The sequence below is a fragment of the Trachemys scripta genome, chromosome 3, assembly GCF_013100865.1.
Source record: "Trachemys scripta elegans isolate TJP31775 chromosome 3, CAS_Tse_1.0, whole genome shotgun sequence".
NCBI classification, from domain to species: Eukaryota; Metazoa; Chordata; order Testudines; family Emydidae; genus Trachemys; species Trachemys scripta.
Window position 1 is genome coordinate 130,863,163 of NC_048300.1, and position 17,240 is coordinate 130,880,402.

Consider the following 17,240-nt stretch of genomic DNA (forward strand, 5'->3'; position numbering starts at 1 on the left):
TGGAAAAATAGGCATAACATTTTGCATGGAAGAAGGCCATCCCTATACAGAAGATCATCAGCAAAGAAAATGTAAACTGATGCAGTTTACCTGTCCACTGGAAGAGAAGTGCCTCGAAGCATCAATGAACCAGTGACCTCCATGGACCTAAATTAGCATTTCTGAACTCTCCACACCAATGCCAATGTTTTATAAATCATTTTGTGAAACAACTAAAGACCATTTTTCTGTTTTTATAAACCTCTATTCTGATTTAAATTGTACAGAATCTTGTAGAAAATCCCAAATCCAAAGAAAAGTGCACAGATGTCTGTCATTCACACACAGATATCACCATGTGATTTTCAGCTAGGTTCCTCCATTCTATTTGTCTTTCAGGGTACTGGAGCTACTTAGACATGTTTCAGTCTAGACATCTCTTCAACTGACAGATGTCTGCCCTAGAGTCATTCTGTGCAAGATCTCATTTTATTTTGGGAGTGCTCACTTCTTTCAACAAAGTTTTTACTTTAAACTTATTTTAATATAACGTATTTACAATGTATTGAATAATGTCCAATGTATAATGTAAACTTATTTTAATGTAATGTATTTACAGTGTATTCATTGTAAATGAGAATTAAACATTTATGTCCCAGTTACAGGAGAACTCAAGTTCAGATTATGGGTGTTTACAGATATTGATGTTTTCAAATAAGTATCGTTTTTGTTGTGAAATTTCACTCCTCAGGGTGCATATGAATTTTTATCTTTATTTTTCTTTAAAAAGAATGTTTTTATGTTTATAATTATAACTAGAATTAGATTTGTTTAGTATAGATGTAGTGGTATATTTTATGCCTTCCAAAGTACTGAAGTAGGTGATTAGTCTAGTTTTACTTCTGCACATAGGAATCTTTTAAAGATAACCTCCCCTGAGCCTTTACATGTTATCAGTCTTTTTTTGCTTCATTATGAAGTATAAGGAAGGTCTGATTTGATTTTTGTTTTATTTCTGTTCTGTCTAAAGGATCGATTTCTGCTTGTCCCTTACATTCAAATTTCAGTGTGTGTCTGGAACACTCTGTGGTGACTGGAGATCTCGTTGGATTATGTTATCACACTTTCTGATAAAGTGGAACCTAATTAATTAAAGGGAAGTGATTTTTTTTCAGACTGTTTAAAACTTTTGGGGTTTCCTAACACATATTTAACTTAAATAATTGAGAAATACCCGGGGAAAAGGACATCTTTGTTTACAATTTGATACCCTTACTCTTCAGTTAATGGCTGAAGCACATTTTTATATCTCCAAGAAGTCTTCCAACTAAAAGAGGGGACACCAGACTTGGCATTCCTGATATTTCTAAGGTAAAAAGCAAAAAAAACACTTTCAGGCCTTCCTTATACATCATAAAAAAGCACAAATAGACTACAATCTCAATTTTAATTGATGTTACCTCTTAGGATTTTATTATTGATCATCTTATTAAAAGTTGTTCAGCAGATTTTTATTTTAGAGTATTTCTGAAACATTGAAATTGGGTATAGAGCCTGGTAAAGCTTTTCAACCAGCTAGCTACTGAGAACAATCTATGAATTGCTATTTTAGTGTCACACTTGCATCATAATAGTTAACACTGTCAGCATTTCCATTGTAAAACATTATTTCACTACACCTGGGGACTGGAAAACACTTGGAATTCCTCTTTATCCACAAATTGAGATCAACCTGGTCAACAGTTGTGCAGACTTCCCATGCTACTTTGCCAGTGTGCTTCAGGGCCTGTCTACATGACTGCTACTCTGGAATGAATTAGGGTGTTAATTTAAAGATGAATAGCTATTCCAGAACGTATTTCTGACCTTACTGTGTGTGAAAGATCCATGCAACCAAGTGATGATGCAAACTTCTGTAAAATGCTCAAACTAAACAAACTGGAAAACATAGAAAATACTATATTTGTCTTCTAGTCTGTCAGTTTGACATGTATGATTTCTATAACAATAGCAGAGATGTGATATTTAAGTTAAGTGTGTCCCTACAATCAGAAACATTAACTGTTGTAAAGTTGCAAAACCACGACTGTGTGATCCCATGACCCCCAGGACCATTGGGTTTTAGTACATAAATAACTCAGTATAGACCTCTTAAAGGGTAACCATTCTGATAACTTCTGCAGGATCTTTAAATCTACTAAAGTAAGATAAAATGTGGCGTTTGCTGCTAATACATAAGGTTTGTCGTTTTGGTATGTGTATTCATTGCTACTCTTTTCCAAACATTAAGAGAACTTTGCTTTCAGATATACTCCAGCTCCATATTAGCATGCAAAAAGTGTTCATATTTTAATGCACATGTAAATACCAATATTAAATACTTTAAACATTTTCATAAGGAAGGTGGTTGGTTTTAGGACCTCGGTAACTTTACCATTGAGTTGAAAATGTTGAAGCCATCTGTGTACTTGTGTTAGTTGTCATGAGAGCATATGCATCATATGTTCTTTTATAAGGTGGAAATCATTAAAGATACACCTCAACTCTGCCATACATTTTACAATTTTTAAGAGAAATGTTACACCCATTTGACCTTTTTAAGGTTCTCAGGTTAATTGAAACACATTCTTAGGGTTTTGAGCCACTTAGTTTTTCTTTAAATATACATCTTATCTGAAATGCTGCCATCTTGTTCTGCTGTGAAAAATATAAAATTTAAGCTTTTAATTTGTATTTAATTTAAATTCCCATTGATTGTGTCACTAAGGGTGAAGAGGGAGCCTATTAATTTGCACATCTTTGTTTGTGTCTAAATTTCTACCTATTTGCCAGAATTGATATTTCTCTATTAAGCTGCATAAAATCTTGCCTCATTGGGTTTCTTTTAATCAGAATCCTAAGAGCTTAACGATTTCAGTAATTACTTCTAAAACTAGCCACACTTGTTAAATTAAATTGTAATAATTGTGTTACCTTGGGGTCCAATCATGGAAAAGAACTGGGGAAGACCAAATGGGAAGAAATGTTGTGGTTCCACTTTGTGGGGAATGAGAGGGTCGTTACCCTATTGCTCTACGGCTAGGGGGGAGAAAATATGGCCAGTAGTAGATTCATCACTCTGAGAATCCACTGGTCAAACATCTTTCATCCCATGGAGGATCAAAACAGAAGCTGTGTTTGCTGCTGCTATCCTGAAGCTGCTGTTGAGCAGGTCCACTAGTACTTTGCAGTTTGTGAGAGAAGAATTTCATCCTTACCATCATACAGAATCTCTTCACAAAGCTCTTTTTTGCGAGAAGGAACCTGCCAGTCTGGAATGAACTGTTCCTCATTTCCTTGAATACAGCTAGCTCTGCGCTTCTTGGTAGTTTGCACTCTATTCCCCTGTACCAGTCTGTCTCTATCTTATGGGTGAAAGAGATCTCTACTACTATGTAGATCATCATGATGGTAACACCTTTAAAGAGAGAGAGACAGTGTCACAGGACCTGTGGATTTGGCATAGTCCCTTTCATGACTAGCTTCTTTTGCTCTGTCTATTGCCTGAACTCATCCCCTATCCCAAAGAAGTGTCTTTCTTCTGTTGCGACCACCATCTCTAACCAGGCAAACTGTCCACTGGTTCACAGGACCAAAACAGGAAGAGAAGGTGCACACCGGGAGGCTCAGAACTCCTTTTTCACCCCAATTAAACCCATCTATCAGCCTGCTGACCTCTGCCTTCCAGGAGGCCTTCTGGGACATAAAAAGATCCTCTTTTCCCTTCACCCAATCTGCTCCATCCTCAGGAGCCAGGAATGGGTAAAGATACCTTCTGTATATTTTAGGAGACTTTAGAGTACACTACACCCTTCCTTTTGTCAAGAATGTACAAGCAAAGGTTCCAGGAAGCAACACTATTCTCTCTACCCATTGTGGGTGAAGCAGGAGGTTCTCTCTCACACTGAACATCAGAAAAGATGCATCTTAAAGACCACAATGAGAACATTAGATCTGTTATCTAGTGCAATGGATTCCATGCTGAACAAGACACAGATGGCAATGATACCTGCCCTGAGAAACTTGCAGCCCCCAAAAATCAGACTCACTTGTTGAACCTAAAGGAAGTTTCTGTTAAAGGTTTGAGGCATTTTTTTTTGGTGAGAAGCAGCACTTTTTATTAGCATAGGTTAACATGAGTAGATATTTTCGGATAGTATTATGCATAAAACAATTTGATAACAAATTACATGTTTCCAGTATACTGCTCTCTAATGTGCTAAAAATTACCATAATTATGTTGTACAGTAGGGTCATAGTGTCTCTATATAATATGAAACTTAGGCCCAGGATTTAATATAGAAATCCTTATCTTTGTATACTAGTATTTTAAACCTGATTGCGCTTTGTATGTCTACCTTAAAAACCCACTAATGCTTCATTGAGAATTTTGAAAAGTATTGGATTTTGAGACAAGTTTGGATTTTGAGACAATATAATATTTTCAGTATTTGTTTCTCTGTGTTTTTTACTAGAGGCATTTGTATAAAACAGGATAATTATTGCTCTGGGTCAACTTTTCTTGCTGCTTAACCTCTCATGAAACCACAGTCATTTGTTACATTAGAAACATTCAGCTCATTGCAACCAGTGTAACCAAAGTGGTATCAGACTGAATTTGACTTCAAATGGAAAAAAGGACATTAGGTGTATGGACTGCCATCCTTTGCTCTAGTAGGATCTTTTGGGGGAGATGCTATGGGTTGAGTTATTGCAAGCGAAAGGTCAGGGCTAATAAGCAAGGATATGTGGAGCAGCTGCCAATCTGTTTCCTCTTCCTTCAGTAGATGTTATCCTCTGTGAACCATTCTGCTTCCCCAGTTTTTCTTTCAATTTGATGTGACAAATTTTTGCATGTAAGCCTTGTTTTGAAGTGACATGAGCTAAATTCAAAATAATAGCTTTATGATTGTGATTGCAAATTATTACCAACTCTCCACTGTCTAGTCACCTATGTAAAATGGTTGACAGTCTCAGCCTCGTTCCTACAGGTCAGGTGCCCACATCAAACCACTGTTATATATGGTATTAGGATGAGATCCACAAAGGGATTTAAGCATCTAACTCCCATTGATTTCAATGGCAGCTAGGAGCCTAAATACATGTGAGGATCTGGGCCTTCATGGCTCCTCTCATTGACATTCTTGATAGAAAGATCAAGGGATAAATGGACATGAAGAGTAAACTCATCCTTAGTGGTGGTCCTTCCAGAACACAGCTGAGGCACAGCCAGTTGCCCGGGGAATGTGGGGAAGCTCGCTGCCCATATTTATCCTGTTTTGTGGATAAAGAATTGCATCTTCAGGCTTTTCAAAGCCAACATCTGAACTGAGCACTAATTCACTTTAAAAAAGAAAGCTTAAAATAATATTTGTGATATAATATGATTTGTTCTATTTTCTTTTGCAGCATTAATATTTGAATAATGTTACAACATTATTGTGGGGGGGGGGAGGTTTGAGCATTGGCCTGCTAAACCCAGGGTTGTGAGTTCAATCCTTCAGGGGGCCACTTAGGAATCTGGGGCAAAAATCAGTACTTGGTCCTGCTAGTGAAGGCAGGGGGCTGGACTTGATGACTTTCACTGCTCTACAGCCAAAATCCTTCTGAAATAAATGTACTCAAACTTTACTAATTCTGGGTCACTGAGAACGAAAATTATGCTTAAAATTGTTGATTGGCTCTAGTTTTCAAGATATGCTATTGGGTCAGTATATACGATGACCCTTGACTTGGGAATGGCAGAGGATAAGTGAGTTATAAAGGGAAGGGATCTCCATTTAAACCAGAAATGACTAAAATACATCTTTGACTGGATCTATGAATAAATCTATGACTGGGTTTGGACAGTACTTGCTTTTCAGGCAAAACAATGAATGATGCAATCTGAAGCTGGTATTGCGTCATACATGATATGAATTGCATCATGTTATTCCTAGAAGTCATGGATGATGCAATCATAACGAATCATACATCACTCTGCTTAACAAATTGCCCGATATCAGCTCTAGAAATCATACAGTGTCGTGCTCTCTTATTTGTCAGTGTTTGATTTTGCAAAGGGACACATTTCTGTTTAGCCAAAGTGAGCAGAGATGCCTCGTACTTGTGTGAACTGTGCAGATAACTTCTGCTATGTTTGTGGTGAAGTGACTTTTGCATCACAAAAGCGCAGTATAACCACTATGGTTAAGAAAGCCTATCACGTTTATTTTGGCTGCAAAATTGGAGATCAGGACAAGAGGTGGGCCCCACACATATGCTGCAACACTTGTGCAACAAATCTTCGCCAGTGGTTGAACAGGAAAAGGAAATCTTTGCCTTTTGCAGTGCCAATGATTTGGAGAGAGCCAAAAGATCATACCAGCAATTGTCACTTCTCCATGGTGCCTCCAGTTGGGAAAGGTGTGTCAAAGAAGAAAAAGTGGACTGTGCATTATCCAAACATTCCATCAGCTATACGCCCAGTACCCCACAGAGAAGGACTGCCAGTTCCTGATGCACCAGAATCATTCTCACTTGAGTCAGACGAGGAAGAGGATGAAACTTCTGGTCCTGAACCATCAATGTCACAGGACCCACATTAAGGCAGACAACTACAGGTGGGTGGTGGAAAACCTCCTCAAGGCATACAAAAGCCTTGGTTGCAACATATCACTAAAGATGCATTTTTTGCACTCTCATCTAGATTTTTTTCCACCGAACTGCGGAGCAGTGAGTGACGAGCACGGCGAGCGATTTCGCCAGGACATTGCAACAAAGGAGAAACGCTATCAGGGCAAGTGGAGCCCATCAATGCTTGCAGACTATTGCTGGACAGTGACAAGAGATGCTCCATTGAATGAATACAAGAGACAAGCCAAGAAGCACCGAGTAGACACTGAATAGGACTAAACTATGTACATAATAGTTCTTTGCCTTTTGTTTCATAATAAATTTTATTTATATAACCCTTTTGCTAATTTTTAAAGTGTTACATAAACAGGACAGGTTAAATATTATCATGTAAAGCAACCATAAACATATTAAAAGACCTAGGTTTACAATTTATGATTAAAACTCTACTATCTACACAATATACATAGACATAAAATGTAAAAACTTAAATATCTTAGAAACAGAAGCCAATCAGTTGTTTTAATTGTCATATTTGAATTCAGCACATCAAAATACATAATAAATAGCACATTTTATCTCTGAAGCAGATGACTTCTCAAAAATTGTAGACCAGTGCACATATTCCATGCCCCAAAAAGTACTTGCAATCTGATATTTTTATTATTTTCATCCCAGAATGGTGATTTGTAGCCAATTTATAAAATACTATTGGGAATATGTGAGTGAGGTTCCATGCTAACTCCAGTTAGTTTTAATGGGAATTACCTAGCAAATAGTCCCTGAATGCCGCCACAGAAAATAGACTCTTAAAAGTTTACATGGGAAAGGTTGACAGAAACTTAAGATATGGCTGTTTGGAAAAGCTGAGCAACACTGCAGGGATGCATTTTAAGGCCTCCAACCTGCTCTTAGCAACATGAGCACATAAGGCCAGTGTCCACTTACTGTATAAAATTGGTCCTGATGCAAATGCAGTCAGTAATCCAAAGTACATAGTCATGTATTTCTGTATATTTCTAAAAACAGTTTTACACCCTAAAATTGTTCTCCATGCCACTAATTCAACAGTATTTACTTTCCTTCAGAGGACAAATTTCATCTAAGTGGGCTAATTTTTTCTAGGATGACTAGCCCATCAACTAGGGCATCTACATTCTGCCTGAAGACTCTGTTTTTCATTTTGGGGTCCGCTTTTATTAGTGCCAGTAGTCATCTCAGCATCTTCTGTACATTTAACTTTTAATTTCATTGAGATTTGTGCATTTTATGTAAGTCTGGAAATACCTACCTACATTTAAAAAATGTGCTTCCTTCCCTATCCCTCATATTGTGTTCCATTTCACAAATAATAAGTTGGATGCACTATATTCAATTTGTTTTTTTATTTGGCTTTGAGTATTGCAAGACTTTCTGGGCCTGATATGCAGCCTGCCAATAGCTCTGTTGTGCACATATTTATAATCTTAATACACAATTCATGCTCCATCTTCTGGCCTTTGCTCATGTGAATAATCCTTGCTCATACCATTGACATGGGCACTTTTCATGCAAGTAAAGATTACTCTTGAGCAAAGGTTAGAGTCATCAGCCCTATATTTTAAATGGCTTAATTTCATCTGGGGAAGTCTTCTAACGCCTTATATTACTAGCTTGAAACTGGTTTGCTTTTGTTGTCAAGAGAAGTGAATTACATATTTATGCAATGATTGTTTTTGTTTAGTAAATTAAGTCTATTTTATTCTGACATCATTTTGGACCGGCTAATGTCTTAATACTAACAGATGTTGTACAATTGTATTTTATTAATTTCAACTTCTTTATATTGCTAATAGTTCCATCACTTTGATTTGTCAATATCTGTTAATATACAGATGACAGAAGAAATGGGTTAAAAAGACATTTATTCTACTTGTGGTGTTTACCTTACTTTACAAAATTAATTCATTTCTTTTTGACTATGTATTGCAGAATACCAAGTGTGCATAAAATAAATAAATACAAATCAGAGGAAAATAATTTGTCTAAACTAATTAACTTTTAACATTGGATTAAAATGACAAAGAAATAAAACACGAATTATGCTCTGGTGTTCTGAAGAACAATTTGAACATAGTCTTACCACTTTTCATTTTAAAAAAACTTCAGCTATTCCAGATGTTTTTAGATCCAGGATTGCCTGAGAGCTAAATTGCCCTGTTGCTGAGGAAAAAAAAAATATAAAATGAAATGTGGAGATTACAATTCTAAGCATTCTGAGGCTTCCTTACAAGAAAAAGTAATTGTTGAAGTTCCTACAAGGACAAAATGTAATAACTGTTGCAGCTTGCATCTGCACTGTGATAGCATCATTCGTGTTAATGTATTCCTAAATCCCTTTAATTTAATTATGTAGAAAATACATTTTTGAAAGAGTATTGTGGAAGTTCAAATAAGTGTGATTTTTACTCAGGAGCTCAAAGTAGATTATCACAATGGGCCCTTCTGGCTTTGGAATCTGTGTTAGAAGACACAATGCTAACCATAACTGTAGTCAAAGACAAATAGTGTTCATGATGTTAAACACAGTTTTGTCCTGGTCTATACTAACTGTTGACATGATGATGACCAACACTTATCTAACTCATAATCATGCAACTCATAATTCCCTCTAGAGTTAATGGCTAATCTACATCACACAATAAAATGATGTGATGTAGATTAGCCATTAACTCTAAAGGGAATTGAGAGTACCCACTGCCTCACAGGAAGTGCTTAGCACCTTTCAGGATCACCATAATCCCTAGAATTAAAGCCTTGTCTATACTAGGCTTTGTTGACAAGATTTCCCTGTTCCTGGATTCTCCACCAGTGGGAGCATGGTGAGTCTGCTAGTGCAGATAAGATGCCAGTGATCCCTGGTGTTTTAACCTTAGTTTCGTACTTACTGTGAGCAGCGTTAGAGGAAATGGTGCTTAAAATGCTGACTCCTGTCTGGAGCCCTGCCTACACTTGCATTTCCACTGGAGGTGAATCACTGGTAGAAATAATGTGAAATTCTTAGGAGAAAAAAAACCAAGCCCAGTGTAAACACAGCTACAGGATAGGGAGACTAAGCTAGAGCTGGTCACATTTTCGATCAAATGAAATTTCATTGAAATATACAGTTTCATTAAAGCTGAAATGTTTTGTGAAGATGTATCAGTTTTGACAAAGTTTACATCAGAGAGACAGAAACTGAGCAGGCCTGGTGGTTAGGGCACTGGCCTGCAATGTGGGAGATGTAGGTTCAGGTCTCTGCTCTGCTTTAGTCAGTGATCTGGGATGAAAAACTGCTCTGAAGCAGAGCAGGAACTTGAACCTGGATCTCCCACGTCCTAGGCCAGTGCAGTAAACACCGGGATGGATAGGGACACACAACATACGCACACAGTTTTGGTCAGAAAATGGAAATTTTGACAGGTCCATTTTCACTAAAACTTTTGAAAGGTTTTGCTTTTGTTCAAATGCAGAACAAAACCAAATTTGAAACCCCAAATGTTGCTGCAGAACAGAATTGTTGTCCTAGTCAACTCTAGAGCATGCCGTCACTTCCCATCCCCTTCCAAACGTAGGTTACAGTGAGTTCCCACATTTCTTTAATTCACCTGCTCCTATTAATGGCTTAGGAAAGCATTAGTGTGCGAACTGTTAAACATTGAGTTTAGAGTTGTATTCTTGTGTCTCTAAGGAAACTTCTTAAAACAACTTTTCATCTCTAACATAGCACAGAAGTGTTCAGCCACACTTAGGTGCTTTTGTCTCACAACTTTGCCTCAGGCCAATATCATTTCAAACATGCCAAAACTATCATCCAACACCCATCTTACTGCTGTTACTGTTTCTAATTATAAGGAAACATAAATACAAAACAGAACCTTGCTTCTGCACATCTTACTTGAACAAAACACCTGGTGATTGTAATGGGTGTTTTGCCTGGGTAAAGATGATGTTTGAGAACTTGGCTTCTTCCTCTCCTATTGTTATAGACTATTTCTGAATATTTCTTCTATGTACAGTATTGAGAAATCAGCACATGTACATGAAAGTTGTTGGTGTTTCTATATTTTTTTATATGGTGTGACAGTAGCAGAGCCAGACTAACCTATTTAAAACATTGTAATTGTTTTTAATGCCTGATGGGTTGCAGCGCCATTCCTTAAATATTTAGTATAAATGTGAAAGCAATGGTAATGTGTATTTCAGTGCTGGGTCCTTTATATTCTATCCATCTAGAAGGATGGATGAATGAATTTGAAACAATTTTAATTTACCCTTGTACTTTCATATAAAATTGACAACCTTATTTGAACTCATTTTATAAATAGAAAAAACAATAGATTTGATACAACACGTGTTGTAGCTGTTGGTACACATAGTCTATGATGGCATGTTTGATATTATCTGGCAATTTCTGTTCTAAATATGTTTAATATTTTTCCGCAGTACACAAGAACTAGGCATTCAAAATTATTTAACATTTGAACCCTGAGATATATGAAATGGCCATGCAGTTTTAAGCTGCCAAATTCCTGTAAGAGTAAAATAACTAAGGTTTTACCCACATTTCAAGTACCACCATATTTTTGTAATGAGGTTGTGACTCTGTCATCTGATGCAGTTACACAAACACAACATGAGTTGTATTTACACTTCAGCCTTTTTGCCTCACAACAGTGGATCAGCCATATTTATGCCTCTATACCTACCACACTGCCTAATGTGCTTTCCCTGGTGCTTTCTGGGGAAAAGTAACCATCTAGTTCCTCAGTTGTTGATTATTTACGTGTCCTTCAGGCCCTCTGGATTATAGCAGCAGTATATGCAGCAATGCATACTGCGATGTCACACCTTAGAGTGCTGGGATGAAGGATAAGCAGCCAAACTAAATACACAGGTAACTCAGGAAGTCCTGTCTCTACTTTAGAAAGCCAGTATGCTGAACCATTTACTGGCAGAGAAGCACCCACTTGCCTTCGACAAAGTCAAAACATTGTTAGCTATCATGTTTGCTATGTGACTTTTAGCCACATTGTGTGTGGACTGAAATATATTTAGAAACAACCATGCCACTAACTGGTTAGGAGTTAAGGGCCTGATTCAAAGCCCGCTGCAGTCAATGGAAAACTCTTCTTGACTTCGGGTCAGGCCCTAATTTAAAAGCTGTAGTGTGAACAAGCTCTAATTTAAATAAATTGTCCATATTAAAGAGCGCACTAACTTGGCAAAGAGACATTCGGTATTCTGGAAAAGACATTTTGTTTTTCTGACATTTGTATCCATTGGCAATTTAATTTATTATTTTTGTAGTTGCATTTTTAACATAGGAACCCTGTTACTAAAGGATGAAAAACACCTTTGACTACATGCACAAAGGGACTTGGGCATCCAACTGCCATTTTAGACACCTAAATCCAACATTTTGGCACTACTGGGATCCTCAAAATCCTTGTTCGGCTACTGCTTGATTCTAGATACCTAAAATCCCTAGGTGCCTGAGTTTCTGCCAGTAAGCATACGCACCACTCCCTCAGTTTAGGCACCCAGGAACCAGTAGCGTAGCTGGGGGGGAGCGGGGCAGCGGCCGCTCTCCCGCTGAGCACAAGTGGCGCCTATCTCACAACTAAACCATGCTGCGTTCCTCAACTAGGCATCTCCCCACCTATCAATTTGCAAGCAGGGCCTTCTCCAGTAGGCATGCTCAGAGCATGCCTAAACTCACAGAACAGGTCAGAGGAGGAAGCAGGGGTGTACCTTATGTAATCTTCAGCCCAGTGGTTAGGGTACTCACCCAGAAGGTAGAAGACTAAGGTTCATTCTCCTCCCCTGAGCCTGAGGTGGAGACAGGATTTTTTAATTTAGTTTTCCCACCTGTCCGAAAGTGCCCTAATTACTGGGCTATAGAATCATTCTCTCTCTCTGTCTCAAGCCATATTTAACTATTCATATATACTGGAACAGCTACAAGAAGAAGATTGAGAGGGACCCACACCAGAATATGCCAAACCCAGTGGCTGGGGTCCTCACCTGAGAATTCAAATCTCTTCTCCATATCAAGTAAAGGGGGGAAGGGGTAATTGAGTCCAGATCTCCTGCATTCTGGGGAGTGCGCTAACCACTGGACTAAAATGTATAAAGTGAGTCCTCCTTCCAGCATTTCTTAAAAAAACAGCTTTGGTGTCTAACTCTAGGAGACTGTTTGCAGCTGAGAATCTCAAAGAGATAGATGCTCCATCCAGCCCAGACTTAAGTGACTAACTCGCTGAGTGGGCAGGTTGTAGGCCACACCGCTCTCTTTAGCATTCCCTATTGACCACTCCCCACTCAGTTTGCTAGCGTTTGTGGATCCTATTCTTAGGTACCTAAATCTCTCCCTTCCCTCCTGCAGAATTGGTGCTGCAGAGCTCCTCGCCACCACTAGGGGCTATTGGAGCTCTCCAGCTCACAAATACAAGACACTGCCAGGGGGAGGAGGAGCTGGAGCAGTGGTGGGCAAACTTTTTTGCCCGAGGGCCACATCGGGGTTGCAAAACTGTATGGAGGGCTGGGTAGGGAAAGCTGTGCCTGGCCCCTGGCCCCTCCCACTTCCTGTCCCCTGATTGCCCCCCTCAGAACCACCGACCCATCCAACCCCCCCCCCGCTCCTTGTCTCCTGACCGCCCCCTCCTGGGACCCCACCCCCTATCCAACCACCCCCTTCACCCTGTTCCCTGACTGCCCTGACCCCCTATCCACACCCCTTCCCCCTAACAGGCCCCCCAGGACTCCCATGCCTATCCAACCCCCGCTCCCTGTCCCCTGACTGCCCCCCCCAGAACCTCTGCCCCATCCAACCCTCCCACTCCCTGTCCCCTGACTGCCCCACGGGACCCCATGCCCCTTATCTAACCCCCTGGCCCTGGCCCCCTTACCATGCTGCTCAGAGCCAGAGTCGGCCGGAGCCAGACGCGCTGCCCTGCAGGAGCGTGCAGCTCCACCGCCCAGAGCGCTGCCCGCACGGCGGCATAGCTGCGGGGGACGGGGGACAGCCTTCCCGGCCAGGAGCACAAGGGCCAGGCAGGATGGTCCCGCAGGCCTGTCGTAGTTTGCTCACCTCTGAGCTGGAGGGTTCCCAGCAGCTGCAGTTCCCAGCATGTCCTGAAGGAAGGAGGCAGCATACAAGAAATACTGTACAACCCCGGGACCCAACATCAGGATGTTTCTCTGGATTCCTGGGGTCTGGGCATAAGGGGTGCAGGTATCTGGGCTGGGGAGATGCCCGGTGGCTGGACTCTGGGGTGGGGAGGGGTGCAGTGTCTAGGCTGGGGGGTGTTATGGGAGATGGAAGTGTGGATGTCTGGGATGGGGGGTGCCTGAGTGCCTAAACTGAGGGAGCCCCTGAGTCAGTACCGGAAATGGTTGTGTGTGGTCTACACTAGCACTTAATACAGTTTCAGAAAGTGTGATTGGTGTATCAGTCTTGCTTCACTAAAAAGTACTGAATATAGTTATCTGGTCTACACTATCACATTTCAACACCTGTTCAAGGGGCTCTATTGCTGAAAGCGGTTCCAGTTCCTAGCATATACAGGAGTGAAATGTCAGAGAGCTAAATTGTATTTGTAGCCATGTCAGTGCAGGAGCTCTGTGTGGCTCGAAAACATGTCTCTCTCACCAACAGAAGTTGGTCCAATAAAAGATATTACCTCACTCACCGTATCTCTCTCAAGAGAGCTAACCTTTTGAAAATGGCATTTTGAAAACAGGTAACATTAACATTTCACTGGGGTAGGTAAACTATAGTACAGAAAACTTTTTAAGATACAATATTCCTAGCTGAGATTAATACATTTCATTATGATTTTGTTTGTGTTAATAAATTCCCTAAAGTACTCATGAAATGTTTGTATACAATGTTATCTGACCCAGCTACTGAGATAACTGAGGCTCAACATGTGCTGTTTGCAGTATTTGTGTATTTTTCATTTCTATATATTTTATTGATTCTGATGTGGTGGTATAATTATTTAGGGTGACTTGCAATTACCTAACAACCATGCCTTCTATAAGATGTACAGCAGTACCCTAATCAAAGCATAGGCCGGTTTATTTTCTATGGATTGCATACTAAAAATTATATGATCGGTTTAGTAGTTAAAATTAGAGACTGGGAACTGGAAGATCTGGAGGGTTATATTGCTGACTGTGCTCCTGGCTTTGCTGTGTAACCTCTGGGCAAATTGCTAAATCTCTGCGACTCAGATTCCCTATCTGTGAAATGGGGAAATATATCTTCTAGTAGTGTCATTAAGCTTAACTGAGAAGTTCTCAGATTAAGTATGCTATACCAGAACACAGCATAATAATTATTTTACTATCTGTATTAGCCAAGGAAAATAAAGATACCGTAAATTTAGGCACTGATTAAATCTTCAGAGCTGCATTGCAGGTATCTGTTTGTTTCTTTGTATTTGCCCCTTCTACTTTTTAATAATGAAATCACTAGGGAGGGGCCAACAGCAGCCTTCAAGTTAAACTTTAACCCCAGGCATTCTGCTATTCTCAAATAAACACAGGCCTTCACATCCCTGTGTCTCCCTCATTAAAGATGGTAGATCTCCAGAAAATGGGCACAGTTTGAGAATAATTAATAATTTGTCAAAGGAGTGAGTACTTTTGTCACCTGATAGCAAGAAGGAAATCTTATGCTAAAATAAAGAGCTCTTTTGAGTCTCCTCAGATAGGTGGTCAATAGGGAGCTGGCCAGCTACAAGCACTTTCACACATCTTTCAATCCAATCAAGAGTCCAAATACAAACTCCCCTAGCCTGAGATATCATATAGATTTATGGCCCCTGCATGGAGTTTAGGCCCATGCACCAATTAATAGATTACATTCATCCATATATGCAGTTTATCTGTGACAAATATCCTACCTATATTTTTTAATATTAATAGCAAATCATCCAAGTATACTTTAATGGAAGTTACTAATAAAAATTGAAAATAGTATTTGCTTTCTTAAATGTTTCAGAACATAATTTGTGAGAGATTGTGAAAATGTGCCATTTCTTCTGCACTAAGAAGGAGAATAGCACTCCGTAGTAACTTTCCTCAGGACAGCATTTTCCCCAGAAGCCTCTCTGGGGATGGCCCTTTAAATCTGGCAGAGTCAAGCAACTGCAGCCCTAAAGTGACCATTTTGTAGCTGTTGGCTGCATCTCTCTCCCAGAGGGAAAGTACCTGTTATGTTTTCCTTTATTGCTGAAGAGATGGGCACAGTCTGGTAGACCACCGGAGAGTGGAAACTGTTTATAGAAACAGTGATGTGGTATCTGTTGGTCAAGTAAATTGTAGTGCTGGACTACATGCATTTTGTGATTGTAACAGGAAAGAGAGTCGGGCAAACACACTGTATGTACAAAAATTATTCTTGCTGTGTTGGCTAAGGTATTAAGATCCTGCTGATCCATCAGGATTGTTTGTTCCTCACGTTAGAACATTCACTACTGTCATATTCTACTATAATGACACTTACCAATTCTGTAGTGCTTTAAACCTCAGGCTCTCTGAGCACTTTACAGACATTTAGATCCTGATTCAGTAAAGCACTTAAACTTATGCTTAACTTTAAGAACATGCTTTAATTTCATTGATTTAAGAACACGTGCTCCCCATCTGTATGTCTGTAGCCTCCTGTCTTAAACTTAGATTGTAATCTCTTTGAGCAGGGACCATCTTTTAGTTCTGTGTTTGTACAGTGGGGTCCTGTCCATGACTGGGGCTCCTAGGTGCTATAACAATACAAACAATAAATAATAAGTTACACATGTTTAAGCATTTTGCTGAATTTGACTTTTAATCATTAAGGCCCAGACCTAAAATCTCTGTGAGATAGGTAAGCGTTTTACATTTGAAAAAACCAGTGACTTGCCCAAAATCAAACAGCTCTAAGCACTGGATCATACTTTTTTTTTATGCTGTTTAGTAAAAAAAATTACTAATAATTCTAGTCTGGATTGGACAGCTGAAATCAGGCATGTAGACAAAGTTACTATCACTGGACCTATATGTTGCATAGGTATGGATTAAACACTGACACTATTTGCTAAAATTGTGGGGCAGGAAAGGTCAACCACATCCAGTTCCTCAGACTCACTGTGGAAATCCAAGGGGAGAGTATGTTATGAATCCTAGTGTACTTTTATCATCCTAAGTGTTCCTGAAACTCTTTTTAGGCTCTTTTATTTTGCTTCAAAAGGGTGCATAATCATAGTGGTATCCTGTCTACTGAGAACTGAGCTATATTAACAGAACACATTTAATTTAGGGCTTAGATGGACTTGAGCTATAGTCTCTTTGTACAAATCAATAATTTATTCACTGTTTCCCCTCTCTGTATTAGGCAATGCTTTTATATATATATATATAAAATAAATTATATATATATATATATATATATATATATATAAAATAAAATTGGGTGGAAATAATCAGAGTTGATCAGTTCAATATCAGTTATGGGCATGCATGTAATTATATGTATATATGTAATGCATGCCCATAACTGATATTGAGCTGATCAACTCTGATTATTTCCACCCAATTTT

The 17,240-nt window shown here is 39.2% G+C and overlaps 1 protein-coding gene across 3 annotated transcripts in view; it reads left to right on the plus strand.

Annotated features, from left to right (window-relative positions):
- FBXL4 (F-box and leucine rich repeat protein 4) overlaps positions 1-17,240 on the plus strand; it is a 113,919-nt gene that overhangs the window by 79,922 nt on the left and 16,757 nt on the right. The window contains exon 9 of one of the 3 annotated variants that reach the window (XM_034765999.1): positions 12-641. The exons of the other annotated variants lie outside the window; for them this stretch is intronic. Coding sequence (XP_034621890.1) covers positions 12-136 — 125 coding nt within the window. The 3' untranslated portion in view covers positions 137-641. Of the gene's footprint in view, positions 1-11; positions 642-17,240 lie in introns of those variants that run through there. 3 annotated transcript variants of the gene reach the window in all.